The sequence below is a fragment of the Canis lupus genome, chromosome 2, assembly GCF_003254725.2.
Source record: "Canis lupus dingo isolate Sandy chromosome 2, ASM325472v2, whole genome shotgun sequence".
Classification (NCBI taxonomy): Eukaryota; Metazoa; Chordata; class Mammalia; order Carnivora; family Canidae; genus Canis; species Canis lupus.
In genome coordinates, this window is record NC_064244.1 from 21776544 (window position 1) to 21793672 (window position 17129).

The window sequence follows — 17129 nt, forward strand, 5'->3', positions numbered from 1 at the left end:
GTTCTAGCAAAAACATTTTTTAACTCTTCAAATTTCAAATACATTTGAAAAAATAAACTTCAATAGGAAAGCAGACAGCACAGTTTATGTCCCTTAGGCATTTCTGGTTGCCAACTAGTCTCTCAGGAAACAATCCATTTCCCATTTGTTCTGTGTCCCTGGTGTCCATGAATTCATTTCCCAAACATCCAAGCATCCATTCCTATTCAGCGCAATAGGACTAGATGTCAAAGAAAGACAACAAGTGGAGGAGTTAGGGCGGCTCCTTTTGTCTGTGTGGACCCACCTGGGAGAGGTGGGCAGGAGGATCAGCTGTAGAATGGAGAGCTGGGACGGGATTACCACCGGATCTTGGCAGAATGAGGAGCAGCCTGGTTTCCCAGTGGCTGTAAAGGGGAGGGATTTATCCTGGGCTAACCTTTTATTTCCCCAGAGGCTCACTTCCAAGGGCTATAGGAGGTACTCCAAGTGCAGACCAAAACAAATAGAAAGGGTCCCTTTCGTTGATGATTGGCACTGACAGCCTCAGAAAAACAGACCTTGGCTCCTGGTATCTGCTTGGAGTTCCTCCTTTGTGAGCCACAGACTGAAGCAGTTTGAAAAGCTTCTGATTGAATCAACAAAGGGTGGTAACCTTTCCCAAAGCCAATCCTAGTAATATGGCTGCATGGTTCAAACCAAATCCACCTGTGCAAGACCTTTTCCTACTAACCCCGGGCAGGCCGGCAACTCAGCTCCCGTACCCATCCTGTATGTACAGCATAGCCCATCACTTGGCCCTTGACTTTTCCGGAAGGGATGATGTTCTTTTTTTTTCATGTTAAGACCCTGCCTTCCCAAATAGAGAGGGTAGGCTCTTTGACAGCCCTGTCTATTCCTTTGCCCCTCCTGTCCCCCGTGACCACTTCCAGCACACTCACACTCGAGGCACGTACTATTTATGGCTTGTTCAATGTGAACACCAAACTTCTCATTTTTGTAGCTGTCCCTCCTACATAAGAGAGTGTCTTCTTGGAAATGTAGACACTTTACCTGCACGGTACCCATTATGATTCCCAGACATGTTTTTTTCTGAATGTTTCAACCACTTCTCCTTTTTTTTGAAATATATTTTACTTATTTACTCATGAGACTTACACACACACACACAGAGGCAGAGACATAGATAGAGGGAGAAGCAGGCTCCCTCTGGGGAGCCTGTTGCAGGACCGAATCCCAGGACTCTGGGTGGGATCATGCCCTGAGCCCAAGGCATATGCTCAACCACTGAGCCACCCAGGTGTCCCAGTTCCAACCACTTCAAATTCCAGGGCTCTCTTCACCAAACCTCTCCCCTATAGGTGGTGGTATGGGGGGGCGGGGCACTGGAAAAGTGGTGACTGTGGCTGAGTTTTTGCTCACTCATCAGAACTCTAGAAAATGTTTCCGTTGAATTCAACATTTTGTAAGTTTTAGTTTTATATTCTTTATTTTTTAAGTTTTATTCATTTTTAAAAATGTAATCTCTATACCCAGTTTGGTCCTTGAACTCATGAATCTGCCATCAAGAATCAGATGCTCTACCAACTGAGCTTGCTAGGCACCCCCAGTTTTGTTTTTTGTTTGTTTGTTTTTGGCCATGGGTGGATCCTGCACAGGGAGGGGCAGAGGGTGATGGAGAAGCAGACACATCACAGGGTGGGGAACCTAGAGTACAGCTCAATCCCAGGACCCCGAGATCATGACCTGAGCAGAAGACAGAGGCTTAAGTAAATGAGCATGCCCCCAGGTGTCCCCAATAGCCCCTAGGTTCAGTATTCTTAAAGAATTTTTTAAATGGTAGCAAAATGCACATAACACAATTTACCACCATCATCATTTTTAGGCCTCTAATTCAGTGGCATTAAGTACAATCTAATCGTTGTGCAACCATCACCGTCATCCATCTCTAGGACTCTTTGGCTTGAAAAACTGAAACTCTGTCCTCATTAAACACTAACTCCCCATTCCCTCTCCCCCAGGTCCTGGCACCCACCATTCTACTTTCCATCCCTATGAATTTGACTACAATGATAACTCAGACAGGGGGTGGTCCTACAGTATTTGTCATTCTGTGACTGGCTTATGTCACTTAGCATAATGTCCTCAGAGTTGATATATGTAGTAGGTGATGTGTGAAAATTTCCTTCTTTTTGAGCGCTGAGTAATATTATATTGTATGGATATACCCAGTTTTGCTTATCCATTCATCAGTCTGTTGACATGTGGTTTGCTTCCATCTTTCATCAAATGTGAAAATTGCTATGAACATGGTGTACAAATATCTCTTAGACACATTGCTTTCTTTTATTCCAGATACATATATTTATATGTATATTTTTAATATTTATTTATTCATCAGAGACAGAGAGAGGGAGGGAGAGACAATAGGCAGAGGGAGAAGTGGGTACCCTACTGAGAGTCTGAGAGAGACTTGATTCCAGAACTTTGGGATTATGAACTGAGCCAACGGCAGACACTCACCGATTGAACCATGCAAGCGCCCAAAGATACATATTTTTAAGTAGGCTCCATGCAAGGCATGGAGGCACTCACAACCCTGAGATCAAGTCCTGAACTGAGATCAGGAATCAGACACTTAAGTGACCGAGCCACCCAGGCGCCCCTGGAGAACTTGCTGTCAATTTTTTGGTATATATACCCAGAAATGGGGTTGATGGATCATATGGTTTTTCTATTTTTAATTTTTTGAGGAACCCTCATACTGTTTTTCAATAGTGGCTGCACCATTTTGCATTCTTGCCAACATTACATGAAAGTTCTAATTTCTCTACATCCCCGCCAGTACTTGTTATTCTATTTTTGTGTGTTTATTTTTCTGGTTTTCTTGGCAGTATTCATCCTCACAGAGGTGAGATGGTGTTGTGTTAGATATTTTTAACTAAGGTAAAAATCTTAGCTCGTACTTCCAAGGACAACTGGATGCTAACTATGCCTTCACAATGACTCAGGGACAAACCTATTGTGAGGATAGCTAGGTTTAAGCTAGAGGGTTAGACAAGTTTAAAAAAATGAGCTGGTGTTAAGAAGGGGGGTGATGATGTTACAAAGCTGTTTTCTATGTTTATTGTTTATAAGGACCATGTAATAAAGCAGGCACGCTTTCTGATTGACTCTACAGAGGAAAGCCTTGCAAATGAAGCCCTAGCATAATGATTCTGGGCTTCCCCTCCCTGAACACAGATGGTCCCCCTGGAAGCTTTGGAGGAGGGGGATTTCACAGGAACGTGGAAGGTTTTGGGACTCTGGCTCTGCCACTTCCTAAAAGTTAACATTCCCGAGCCTGTTTCCTTACTGTAAGGTAGCAACACATATGTCTGACCTCTAGGGTGACAGTAGAGGATAAACAGGATAATATACTGTGGGGGCATGCAGCACTGTTCAGATTCTTTTCAGGAATAAAGAATTGGGGCCCCTGGGTGGCTCAGTCTGTTGAGTGTCCGACTTTTGATTTCAGCTCAGGTCATGATCTCTGAGTTGTGAGATCATGCGCCACGTTGGGCTCTGCACCTGAACTCTGGGCCTGGAGCCTGCTTAAGACTCTCTACCCCTCTCCTTCTCCCTACCACCTCCTCTCAACAGCTGATATGTGTGTGCACTTTCGCTCCCTAAAAACAAAAAAGAAAAGAAAAAAGAATATTATCTCTAGCTTTGAAAGGGCTGTCAGCAGATGTTCTTTCTGTCAGCCCTCTAGGGAGGGCCTCAGCTGCAGAGCTGCCTTGGTCTAGGTCATGTCCCTGCCCTGTGTCCACTGGCTGGTACAGCGTTAGAGCTGGTACTGCGTAGGGGGTATGAAAGCTGACACTTCTCAGCCCAACTCAAGGCAACTCTAAAGGGCCATTCCATTTCAGAATGTCTCTTGGCCAAGGGTGTCTCTAAGCTGTGCCTGCATTAGATGGTCCAAATCCTTTTAATTTTTGACTATGTAAAAGGAAAGCAACATATAAGTGGTTATTAGAATTTGCATTCCTTTCATAATAATGAGATTGAGGATTTGTCCCATCTTTATAGGCTTTCTGTGACTGACCAGCTAAATGCTGGTTTCTTCTTAGTTCTAGGTACACCTTCTTCTATAAAAGTTGTAGAAAAGATTTCACATAGCCATACATGACTCAAATGTTTTGAGAGATTAGCCTATTTTTTCTTTCTCATTCACTGCATGCCTGACTCCATGTTGTTATTCCCTGCCTCAGGGATTTTAACAGAAGCAGAATGTGATGTCCAGTCCTGAACCCACTGAGAGGGGCTGATATATGTCCTGGTAGGTAGGGAGGAAGGAGGGTGGGGACGAGGGTTTGGGCAGGGGTGATGTCTGAAGTATGTAACGAGGGCACCATTAATTAGATATCATGCAGACAGGAACGTGGCACATCTTGACAGTTTGTGAAGTTCCTGAGAAGTGGGTAACTCATCAGGCTTACTGGAACCACTCCAGGAAAATGGCCAGGCTCCGGAAGGCTCTCAAGGCAGGCTGTTCCCTGTGGCAGGTTGGGGCCTGGGTCTCACTTGCTGTCTCAGTCCTTGTCTACTATTTCCAGAGCAGCATTCCCTCTGCTTCCCATCCCTGGTTATCTCAACTCGGAGTAACTTACACCCAGGCCCCTTTCCCCAATGTAGGTGGGTACAAGATACATCATCCAGAGAAAAAGATCAATAAGGAATTGATGGTTTTCAATTAAACCAGAACCACCTAATACGTACATGTAGAACATTCCACCCCAAAGCAGCGGTGTACATATTATTCTCACATGTACATGGGACATTCTCTACAACAGAGCACACAAAGGACACAGGACAATTAGGAAAATGTAACTATCTCAAGCATCTTTTCCAACCACAGTGGTATGAAAATAAAAATTAATCACACAAAGATCCCCCAAAATGTGGAAATTAAGCAACATGCTCAACAAGTCATCAAAGAAATCGAAGGAGGAAAAATACCTAGAGACAAATGAAAACAGAAATACAATACAGCAAAATTTGTAAGCTGCAGCAAAATGATTCTAAGAGGGAAGGTAATAGCAATACAGGCCTACCTCAAAAAGCAGGAAATACCTCCAATAAACAATAAAATTTTACACCTAAAGGAATTATAAAGAGAAGGAAACAATAATTCAGAGCAGAAATAAATGAAAAAGATGAAAATGATAATAGAAAAGATCAATGAGGGGATCCCTGGGTGGCTCAGCGGTTTAGCGCCTGCCTTTGGCCCAGGGTGCGATCCTGGAGTCCCGGGATCGAGTCCCGCGTTGGGCTCCCGGCATGGAGCCTGCTTCTCCCTCTCCCTCTGCCTGTGTCTCTGCCTCTCTCTCTCTATGTCTATCATAAATAAATAAAATCTTTGAAATAAAAAAAATCAATGAAATTAATAACTGATCATTTGAAAAGATAAAATGGGTAAACCTTTAGTTGGAATAACTGAGAAAAAAAAGAGAAAAATATAAATAATCAAAATCGGAAATGAAAGAGGACATTAGTTTTAGTTATGACTGTTTAGATACAATACCGAAGGCAATGATCCTCAGAGAAAAAATTGACAAGTTGGAATTTATACCAAAAAAAATCTCTACTCTGTGAAAGATGCTAAGAATGAAGAGACAGGCCACAGACTGGGACAAAGTCCTTATAAGACCTATACTAGGGCAGCCCCGGTGGCGCAGTGGTTTAGCGAAGCATGCAGCCTGGGGCGTGATCCTGGAGACCCTGGATGGAGTCCCCCGTCGGGCTCTCTGCATGGAGCCTGCTTCTCCCTCTGCCTGTGTCTCTGCCTCTCTCTCTCTCTCTGCATCTCTATGAATAAATAAATAAAATCTTAAAAAAAAAAAAAACCCACATACTAATACGATCCAGCGGTCCTGCTCCTTGGTATTTACCGAACTGAATGTGACAACTTCTGTCCACCCAAAAACTTGTACCCGGATCTCTTCACAGCTTTACCCGTATCTGCCAAGACTTGGAAGCAACCAAGAAGTCTCTCAGCAGGTGAATGGATAAGTAAACAGGTCCACCCAGGCAAAGGAATATTAGTCAGTTCTACAAAGAAATGAGCGATCAAGCCATAAATGACATGGAGGACCCTTAAAAGCATATTTCTGAGTGAAAAAAGCCAATCTGACAAGATCAAATGCTCTAGGATCCCAATTCTGATAATCTGGAAAACGCAGTACTGTGGAGAGAGTAAAAAGATCAGTGGTTGCCAGTTTTTAACTTTTGGTAAAGTATGAATAGCTACTTTTCCAGATGTGTTATTTCTACTTACTAATCCATACACTTTTCTGTCTTTGAAGGCTTTGGTAACAGGTTTCAGCTTTTTCTGTTTTGAAGATTACAGAGCCACTGACAGCATCTAGATATTTAGGGATACACTCTTTCATGATCTTGATTTTAAGTTAAAAAATATACAAGAAGTCTTGTGTAAAAGGAGGATTCCATGTAGAAAATCAAATCAAAGAGGAAAAGTTCTTGTTTGGTTTTAAAGATTTCTTTCAGTGAAGGTGTGACTCGGTGGATCAGTTGGTTAAATGTCTGCCTTCGGCTCAGATCATGATCTCAGGATCCTGGGATCAGGCCCCCAGCTAGTCAGACTCCCTGCTCAGCTGAGAGGGTGGGGCATGGGCTGCTTCTCCCTTTCCTTCTGTGTGCATGTTCTCTCTCTCTCTCTCTCTCTCTCTCTCTCTCTCTCTCCCTCCCTCCCTCTCAAATAAGTGAATAAATCTTAAAAGAAACTTTTTAAAGTCTTTTATGGGACCTATATTTTCTTGAATTAAATTTTGTAGTTCTAGAACAAATAGGCGATCTAAAAAGGTGTTTATCCGTGTTACTTAAGAACAGAGGCTTCCCTCTGTTGTAACCCACAAAAGTGAGAGGGACTGTGGTCATTAAGCACAAGCGCTGACTCCTCGAGTGTCCGCCTGAGAGAAACAGCACCTGGCCCAGGAGCCTCCCAACGCCTCCTGCCTCCAGGCACCAAAGCCTGGACATCAGAGCCTGCCTGTCCTCCCCAAAGGAAGCGCCCCTTGGAGATGAAGCCCCAGAAGAGGCTCGGCTTGGATGCACCCTCCACGAGGAGCCAGAGGGCAGCCTTTCTGCAAGTGGGATTGGAACTCAAGCCATAAGTACGCTGTGCGGGACCCGACAGGGATTTATACACATGTTGGTCCTCAAAAGCGACAAACCAGTGCTCTACAAAATAAAATGTGTTGGAAACCTCTGAGTAAGGTGAACATACTGTTGGGCTTTTTTTTTTTTTTTTTCTTTTTTTTTGGTATACTGGTGATGACTAAATCTGAATTCTTTTGAATGTCCATCATGTCTTGAATGCTGCTGGCTTCTTCGGTGGCAGGTCTCCTGAGAGGCAGGGAGCTAAGCAGATGATGTCCCTGAGGAAATCATCTTCGTGAAGATTGGATTTTGTAAAATGCAGGTCTGTGTGATTCATGTGATCCCGAGGAGGAAGAACTGGTCTTTAAAGCAGGGTTTCCCAGAGTGCATTCCAGATCATCTGGGGGTGCTTGTCACGGGCACGGTCTCGGGTCTCGCCACAGACCCGCAGGATCCGAGTTCTGGGTGGCCCAGGGAGTCTGTCTTCCACCAGCATCCCAGGTGGCTCCGTGCACTGAAGTTGGGACCACAGATCTGAGGAGTGTCCCAGAGGGCCAGGAAGAGGCAAAGGAGGGAAGGAAAGTGCAGTTGCTCTGGCAGCACCACTCTGGGCCCAGCAAACACGCACCCACGCCCAAGAATTTGGAGAGTTCCTTGAAGAATCAAGTGATTGAATATTTGACCTCTTAGCAAAATCTGTGTAGGAGATCTTCCAATTTGGTGAATACTTAATAAATAGACAATTATTTGGCTTCCTGATAGCATTTTAAAACTTCACATTGACCTTGGTATAGTGAGTTGTTCTCCTTAAATCCTATGATTTATCCAAAAATATAGCTTGTTGGGATCCCTGGGTGGCGCAGAGGTTTGGCGCCTGCCTTTGGCCCAGGGCGCGATCCTGGAGACCCGGGATCAAATCCCACATCGGGCTCCTGGTGCATGGAGCCTGCTTCTCCCTCTGCCTGTGTCTCTGCCTCTCTCTCTCTCTCTCTCTGTGTGTGTGACTATCATGAATAAATAAATTAAAAAAAAACAAAAAACAAACAAAAAAAACCACAAAAATACAGCTTGTTAAAATGCACGGCATTTTAAACTACAGTCTGAAAGGGCACGGCCCTGGTGAGGTAGGTTATTCCTATGGGCAACAGGAATTACCTGTCAATATCAAGGCTCAGCTTGTTATATTTGCGCAGGCTGTGTTGAAACTTGGAATTCTGCCTAGGAAGAGATGCTGAAATACTTACTGTGTAAGCAATATGTACTTTTTGGCCAAATATTTTTAAAATAACTTAGTACGTTGTAGTCTGCAATTCTGCATGCCTTATGATGAATAAATGGGAGTGCTTTAAGTTGTTCTGATCTGAGATGTTTGAGCCAGCAGTTTTGGTCTGAATTTAGCGTTGCCTTTCAAGGAGTTATAACCGAATTCTAAGTTTTACAGTTTTATTCTGTAAAGAGAGACCAGAATAGCTATACTGTACTACTACTGCGATGCTTTTCTTTATTTTTAGAAGTAATAAAGCAAGCATAGATAATGATGCTTCAGATACATAAGTATCTTGTGTGTGCATGTATGTGGGTACACAGAGAGAGGTCTAGATTTCCCCCAACCTACCTCCTTGAGCTTCTCATCCCCCAAGCTCGGAGCACCCTTTTTCTCTAGACAAGGTATTGGTTGCATAGATAATATAATTTACTTTCAACAGTAATTTTGCACCTTTTCTCACTAGAGAGAATAGTGCATATGGGGGGCACCTGGGTGGCTCAGTTGGTTAGGCGTCCACCTTCAGCTCAGGTCATGATTCTGGAGTTCTAGGATTGACACCTGTATCAGGCTGTGCACTAAGCATGTACTCTGTTGTCGCACTGCTTCTGCTCCTAACCCCTACTTCCTTTATCTCTCTCTCAAATTGATGAATAAAATCTTAAGAAGAAACCAAAATGATGACATATTTCTAAGGTGAGACATTCCTGAAGTAACTCTTTAAGACAAAGAAACAATGAGAAAAATGAAGAAGAAAAAAGAAACAATGAGATGCTATGTCAATCATCTGCAGAGACTGGATGAAAAGATATTCTAGAAAGAATTTCTAGTTCTTACAGTCATTATGGAAAGCAGTATGGAAGTTCCTCAAAAAATTTGAACTAGAACTACCATATGAGGGGCGCCTGGGTGGTTCCGTGGTTGAGCGTCTGCCTTTGGCTCAGGTGGTGATCCCGGGGCCTGGGATCAAGTCCCACATTGGGCTCCCCGCAGGGAGCCTGTTTCCACCTCTGCCTAGGTCTCTGTCTCTTCCTCTCTCTCTCTCTCTCTCTCTCTCTCTGTGTCTCTCTTATTTAAAAAAAAATAAAAATAAAAAAAGAACTGCCATATGATCCAGTAATCCCACTTCTGGGTATCTATCCAAAGGAACTGAAATTAGATCTCCAAGAGATATCTGCACTCCCACCTCCACCTAGCACTATTCACAAGAGGCAAGATAAAGCAAACCTAAGTGGTGGTCAACAAGTGAAAAGGTAACGAAAACAAGGTACACACATACAATGGAATATGATTCAGCATTAGTGAGGAAGGACATCCTACCATTTTGTGACAACATGGATGCAGCTTGAGGGCACTAGGTTAAGTGAGATAGGCCAGTCACAGAGAGACAGGTACCTCCTTCTCCCACTTACCCAAGGAATTTAAGAGTCAAACTCACAGAAGCAGAGACAATGGTGGTTACCAGGGGTTAAAGAGAGGGGAGAATGGAGAGGTGACGGTTTAAGGCTACAAACTTTCAGTGAAGCTACATAAGTGGTTCGAGAAGTCTATAATACAGCATAGTGTCTACAGCTAGCAATGTTGCAATATATACTTAAAATTTGCTAAGACAGTGGATCTTATCTTGTGTTCTTCCCACATACAAACAAAATAGTGAGGTGAAGAGTATGGGAGAAAATTTTGAGAAGGGATGGTGGTTATGACCTCGATGGTGGTGGCAGTATCATGCATACTTACCCCAAAGAAACTGAATTGTTGGAACGGAACGGAAAGAAAAGGAGGGGAAGGGAAGAGAAGGGAAGGCCTGGCTTGGTTGGTGGATCCTGAACTACTGATGTTGGGGTGGTCAGTTCGAGCCTCATGTTGAGTAGAAATTAGTTCAAATAAATGAATTTAAAAAGAGAGAGAGAAAGATAAAACTTCAGAGTTTTAGAAAATTTAAAATACTAGACTGTGGATCACACTAGCTTCAGAGTCATTCCTTCAGGGACTTTCTTTTTCTTGAATGAGAAGCCAGTATGTTTCGGCAACCTCAGACTGGATCCCCAAATTCCTCTTTGGATCAGCACCTTACTTGTATGGGTGAACGACCATGTGAATTGTCAGAGCATCTGCACAGGGAGGGAGGGGCACAGTCACGTGGGATTAAACAGACTGAAAGTCCCGGTTGGGAGCATGGGTCATGTGTTGGCTCATTTCTCCCTGGACGACCTTCACCGGGTTAGAAGCCCTTGAAAGGATCTCTGCGATCTCGAGGAGCAGGGTGTGCGGGCATCCATCCTCTCCGCCCGGGGCGCCCAGTGCGTGGACCCAGGAGGCCCGGGGCATCTCCGCACCACGCAGAATCCGGGCGCTCCACGCCCTCCTCCAGACCGACGTCCGCTCGTCGCCCCGCCCGCCGCCCGGAACGAGGCCGAGGCCTAGGCGGAGGCCGACGCCCGAGACCCTGCTGAGCCGTCTCCTGTCGCGGCCATGAACCAGCGCCAGGCAGCCGCCCGCCTGCGCGTCGTGCTGGGACACCTCGGCCAGACCTCCGCCAGGACCGGCGTATCCTTTGGGCTGCGGGAGCTCGGGCTGCAGGAGGGGTGGCCTCCAGGGTCCCCTGGGTCGGCGCCCGCGTCCCCGTGATGGTCCCGCCTGTTCCGGGCGCCCGGGGCGGGGGGCAGCGCGGCAGGCAGCAGGGGGCATCCGGCCGCCGGGAGGGCGCGGGCAGTGCGGGCCCCGGGGCTGATGCGCGCCCCCAGCCCCCGGCGTCCGCGCCGTCCCGGGCCCGGGGCCCCGCGCTGCGGGCGGAGAGCAGGCGGCGTGCGCGCAGCTCCCCGGGCCTCTGGCCGCGGCCGCCCGGAGCCCGGGAAAGGCGAAGCACGGGCCCGGCACCGCGCGCGGAGCTGCCCGGGGCGGCCGGGCGGGCGGGCGGGCGGGCGGCAGCGGGACCCTCGGGCCGGGCCGGCCCCCTCCGCGGGGGAGCCCGCTCTGGCCGCGGCCCCGGCGCTCCCCTCCTGCCCGGGACCTGCGTGCGCCGCCCGCCGCCCGCCGCCCGCCGCGCCCAGGGGCCCGCGCTCTCCGCGGCCTCGGCCTTCACGAGGGCAGCTCGCAGGCGCCGTGGGCGCCACTGCTGTGGCATCCAGGACACGTCGCTGCAGGACAGGGACACCAAGTTGCCGGATAGAACCGGGTCTCCTGATCCCTCTGGGGGCCACTTCGGGGAGCCTGGGAAACGCTGCGCGCGATTTTCCCTTAAGCCGCGGGACTAGTCTCTGTCCTGCTGTGGGCAGGGTCCTGAAACCTTTCCTACAAATGAGACTGGCTGTTGTAGGATTGCTCTGAGTTCCAAGCCGCGATGCAGCGGTAAACGAAAGTCCAGCCGCCCTCCCACAAGGCTGATGAGGTGATCTCATCCGACGGGCCAGAAAGCAGAAACCCAGGCCAGGGGAGAGGCACACTCTTGACCGAAGCCATTTAACTAAAGCAGTGTGTTCCCGGGACGGGCACCGTCAACAGCAGCTGGAAACTTGCTAGAAAGGCAGATTCCAGGCTCATCTCTGACCCTGGACTCCAAACACCTGGGAGTGGGGCCCAGCCATCTGTTTTCACTTGTTTCGGATACATGCCCAACAGTGAGAAGCACCAACATACTGGGACTAGGGATAACTGGGTCCAGTCTGGTACTGCTGTTAACATTTGATATCATGGGCCCCTGGGTGGCTCAGTCCACGAGGCATCTGATTCTTGGATTCTAGCTCAGCTCTTGATCTCAGGGTTATGAGTTCAGGCCCTACACTCGGCTCTATGCTGGGCAATCAGCCTACTTAAGAAAGAAAGAAAGAAAAATCTGATATTCTGATCCTGCTGGTTCTTGCTTTTTTTTCATCTATGTTTCCTAGAACAGCACTATCCAATCAACTTTCTTTGATGCTGGAAATGTCCTACACCAGCATTGTCCAGTACATGTGGCCATTGAGCACTTGAAATATGGCCAGGGCAGGCTTCATTTTCATTCTCTTTATATTAAATAGACAGACGTGGCCGGAGGTTCTGGTATCGGACAGCTCTGCCAAGATGTTCAATGAATGTGTATGTGGTTAGTGCTTAGAGAGGATCCTGGAAATCCTGTGGCAGTTTCTTCCCAGCCTTAACTGGTCTTAAAGAGATGTGGATTCTGGCACAAAGCAGGGATTTTTTTTTTTTTAAGGCATAAACCATAAGGCTTTTTTAAAATGCAGATATGCATTGAGAAGAAAATAAATATGACTTATAATTCCACCACTCACAGATCATTATCAGTCAGCTTTTTGGTGTGTTTCTTTTCTATGAATTTACATAATTATAGTCATACTGAATGTACAGCTTTTTGCATCTATTTTTTTCATGTTTACTAATATTATGTAGTAAACACCAGAAACATTTGGCTTTATATAATACCCATTTCCACACCATTAAAACATTTTTTAGAGAAAAGCAACTACCACCACCAAAACACACAGTGGTAGGAAGAATTTTGGACTGGAATATTGCTTTCTGGCCACATCTTGCTAGCAGCTGACAAAGGTCATTATCCTCTCTGCCTCAGGGAGAACAAACATTGGCTGGCAGTTCTGTGTCCCTGGCTGTTTCTCTCCTTGACAGTAATACTGTCCCCAGTTACATAAAGACATGACAAAAATAACATGTTTATGAGTAGTGACATTCTGACAGTCACTCCTTAAGCTAAAGAAACAAACAAAAAAATTAAAAGGAAAAAAGGAGGGACACCTGGGTGGCTCAGAGGTTGAGTGCCTCCCTTTGGCCCAGGACGTGATCCTGGAGTCCCAGGATCGAGTCTGGCATCGGGGTCCCTGCATGGAGCCTGCTTCTCCCTCTGCCTGTGTCTCTGCCTCTCTCTCTTGTTTCTCTCATGAATAAATAAATAAAAATCTTTAAAAAAAAAAAAAAAGAAAACTAGAAAGAATTTCTAGAGTTCCTGGCTCTTTAGGATATTTAAAATTATACTTGATTGTATGGATCACACTTTTCCTGCAGCCAGTGTCTATTTAATAGATATTTTTTAGGGGATCCCTGGGTGGCGCAGCGGTTTGGCGCTTGCCTTTGGCCCAGGGCGCGATCCTGGAGACCCGGGATCGAATCCCACATCAGGCTCCCGGTGCATGGAGCCTGCTTCTCCCTCTGCCTGTGTCTCTGCCTCTCTCTCTCTTTCTGTGACTATCATAAAAAAAAAAAAAAAAAGATATTTTTTAAAAGCCAGCTAAACTGTTTCTCATATTTGCACTGCATTACCAATAAATTCAATAACTCTTGTGAGAAGCACGTTTCTTCTCACTTCTATTTTCTTTTTAAAAAGTTTTATTTGTTTGCTTATTTATTTATTTATTTATTCATTCATTTATTTATCCATGAATGACACACAGAGACATAAGCAGAAGAAGATGCAGGTATCCTGATGCAGGACTCGATCCCAGGACCCGAGCCGAAGGCACAACCACTGAGCCACCCAGGTGCTCCTCTCCTCACCTTTAGACATGAACCTTACAATGTTTATTTGTTCAGCAGTTTAGTGGAAGGAATAGTCACATAGAAAGGGAAATCTATGAAGGAAACAATGATGGCTCAAGTGTGGGCTCAGCCATTCTCTGCTGGGTGACCTTGGACCAGTTACTGAGCCCAGGGGTCCAGGCCACCTGCTCTGGGCAGCTGGAATGCTGATAAAGGTCTTGGGGCTTCCAGCCCCTCCTCAGGACTTTGTGAATTGAAATGATGGAAGCAAGGGCGCATACCTGTCATCAGCTCTGTGTGTCTTCCCGGATGAGGGCTAATCCAGGGCCAACTGTGGGTTCCAGAAAATGCTGACTCTGAAATTTAATTTTATTTGCCTTAATTCATATTGTAGGTAGCTTACCCCACTTCGGGAGCTGTGTCTCCAAACAGCTTCCATCCTCCACAATTCCAGTAAGTAGATCTAATGGTCATTAAAAACCATATGATTGAGATATATATACACACACACACACACACACACACACACACACACAGCTTTTTCTAGTGGGAATTAAGATATAAAATACAACAGATCATGTTGCCTGGTGAATTTATTACACAGGGGGTGGGGCCCCTGGGTGGCTCCGTGGGTTAAGTGTCTGACTCTTGATTTCTGCTCAGGTCATGGTCTCAGGATGGTGGGATGGAGCCCCATGGAGGGCTCTGTGCTCAGCAGGGAGTCTGCTTGCACCTTTCTCTCTGCTCCTCACCCTGCCCTGCCTATCCTCCCTCCCTAAAGAGAATAAATAAAATTAAAAATATTATTCATTATAGAAATCCTCTGTTGCCAGGACTTGTTCTATTTAAACCTAGGGAAAATGTTAAAGACCTTGACTTTAATACTTATATGTATTTTAACATCCAGAAAGGCAAAAAATATCAGAAGTTAATAGTCTGATTATTTCAAATTCAGGCATGTTACGTCTCATTGAAGTTAGCCTATAGTTTGTGGCCATACTGCTCTATCAGCTGGTATCTTTGGCTTATCTTAAATTACCTTTCTCGTGGAAGACTTGATAATCATGGAATATTATCACAGAGCCACAATTCTGATCTAGAATAATGGATGGGGTGCTCTGAGCTGTGCATATGCTATGCACTGAGTTTGCTTTTTGCCACTTTGATTTCTTCTGAGTATGTATGATTTAATATAAAATGTAAAATGTGTTATATGTAAAATAAAATTTAAAATATAAGATCTATTGGATTGTTTCCCACCTGAAAACTCATAATATTCCTGACAAATTACAAAATCAGAGAAATAAAAGGAATTGAAAAAAAAACCACCCACAATTCCATTACATAAAGGCAATCACTTAAAACATGTGGTTCTTTTTTTATTTTTCATTTTTTTCCAAGTAGTGTCTTGGTTTTGCACAAATCTAACTATATATTATAATCACTGTTCATGCTCTTAAATTCTTCATTTTTTTTTAAAAGATTTTTAATTAAGAGAAAGCAAGAGGGATAGTGAGTGAGGGGAGGGACAGAGGGAAAGATTCTGAAGTGGACTTCCCCTTAGCAGGTAGGAATCATGGGGCCCTATCTCAGGACCCTTAAGATCATGACCTGACAGGAAATTACCTGGGGCACATGCTCTTCACATTTAATTCCTGAGTCCTACCTATCCCATTGACTAGATATAAGTCATTAATTGTTTTTCTATTTTTTGGTGACAGTAGTTATTGTTTTGGATTTAAAACTTTTTAAAATAAATGTTCACATTAGGGATTCCTAGCTGGCTCACTCAGAAGAAAGAGCACATGACTCTTGCTTCGGGATTGATTATGAGTTGGCTCCATGATAATTTGAAAGTTTTCTTTCTTTTAGGTATACTCGGGATAATGATGTCCTAAGCCTAGAACAGAGAAAATTTTATGAAGAAAATGGGTTTCTTGTCATTAAAAATTTGGTGTCTGACGCTGACATTCAACGCTTTAGGTACAGTAACCTTTCATTATTTTACAAAATATGTTGTATGTTTGCGTTGGGAACATGGGTAAGAGGAGAGTGTGCGTGTTCAGATATTTTTCAGGGATTGGTTCCTTGGGACGTGGTTGGGAACATGAGCTCTGGAACCAGTAAGGCTGGCTTTAATCTTAGCCCTTCTACTTAATCTTGTGTGCCTGGGGCAACTTACTTTCCATGCCTCTCCTTTCCCATCTGTAAATTGGGGAAAATAGGGGCAGCCCTGGTGGCTCCTCAGTTTAGCGCCACCTTCAGGCCAGGGCTTGATCCTGGACCCCCAGATCAAGTCCCATGTTGGGCTCCCTGCATGGAGCCTGCTTCTCCCTCTGCCTGTCTCTGCCTCTCTGTCTCTCTTTGTCATTCATGAATAAATAAATAAAATCTTTAAAAAAAAAAACGGGGATAATAGTACTGAGCCCTAGTGTTGTTGTGAGGACTGAATAAAGTAAAAGACGCACAGAGTGCTTCCAACCGGGCCTGGCCCATGGAATGGAGGAGAGAAGTATTTGCCATTGTTACTCAGATGCAACCAAATCACAGATTTTCCCCACTGTTTTCTTAGGCTAAGGAAGATGTGAGTTCTCACAGTGAATTCTGGCCTCACAGTGAGGAGGCAGGGGCTTGTGAGCTGGCCATTTCCTCACCCTATGCTCAGAGCTGCTCAGCCTGGCCTGGAGGTCAACTTGGTGCAGAGACACCATCTCCTCAATCTTTGTGGATCTTTCCACAGAACTGGCCAGGCAGGTGCCTGGAGCCTACAGTAATGACATCATCTGCCAATTTCATTTCCTAGGGACCAGTTTGAAAGGATCTGCAGAGGGGAGGTGAAACCAGAACAAATGATGATAATGAGAGATGTGTCCATTGCAAAATCAGAATATATTCCAAGTGAAAGGATGATTTCAAAGATCCAATACTTCGAAGACGACAAGGAACTCTTCAGATACTGCACTCTCCCTGAGGTTGGAGAACCTTCCTGTGTTTTCTTTGTTTTTAGGTTAACAGCCCACCGACATGCCTGCCTCAGGCATTGCTGCTTTTTCCTTTATCTGAGCCCCTCTCTGGTGGCTGTAGAGCAGTGGATCTCAGTTGGAGGAGCACATCTGGTGGCACCTGGAGCCCTGTCAGGTTGTCACAAGGTTTGGTCTGTAGAGCCTGGGCATGCCGCTAATGGAGCCCAGGGAGCCTATAATGCACAGAACAGCCCCTCCCCCCAATTAATGAA

General features: G+C 45.4%; 3 protein-coding genes across 6 annotated transcripts in view; 2 read left to right on the forward strand and 1 right to left on the reverse strand.

Annotated features, from left to right (window-relative positions):
• Nucleotides 1-17129, forward strand: part of PHYH (phytanoyl-CoA 2-hydroxylase) — a 65508-nt gene that overhangs the window by 39380 nt on the left and 8999 nt on the right. The gene's annotated exons all lie outside the window — the stretch shown is intronic.
• The window catches only part of MCM10 (minichromosome maintenance 10 replication initiation factor), a 137763-nt gene that overhangs the window by 17407 nt on the left and 103227 nt on the right, over nt 1-17129 (reverse strand). The window contains exon 22 of one of the 2 annotated variants that reach the window (XM_049100698.1): nt 14109-14250. The exons of the other annotated variant lie outside the window; for it this stretch is intronic. The gene's annotated coding sequence lies outside the window, so the exon portion shown is untranslated. Of the gene's footprint in view, nt 1-14108; nt 14251-17129 lie in introns of those variants that run through there. 2 annotated transcript variants of the gene reach the window in all.
• The window catches only part of LOC112659054 (phytanoyl-CoA dioxygenase, peroxisomal-like), a 45884-nt gene that overhangs the window by 17335 nt on the left and 11420 nt on the right, over nt 1-17129 (forward strand). Inside the window, exons 1-4 of one of the 3 annotated variants that reach the window (XM_025445497.3) lie at nt 10557-10951; nt 14289-14347; nt 15767-15877; nt 16698-16866. In XM_025445497.3, the coding sequence (XP_025301282.2) occupies nt 10877-10951; nt 14289-14347; nt 15767-15877; nt 16698-16866 (414 nt within the window). In that variant the 5' untranslated portion in view covers nt 10557-10876. Of the gene's footprint in view, nt 1-10556; nt 10952-14288; nt 14348-15766; nt 15878-16697; nt 16867-17129 lie in introns of those variants that run through there. The other 2 variants (XM_025445498.3, XM_049100777.1) reach the window with 2 other exon arrangements.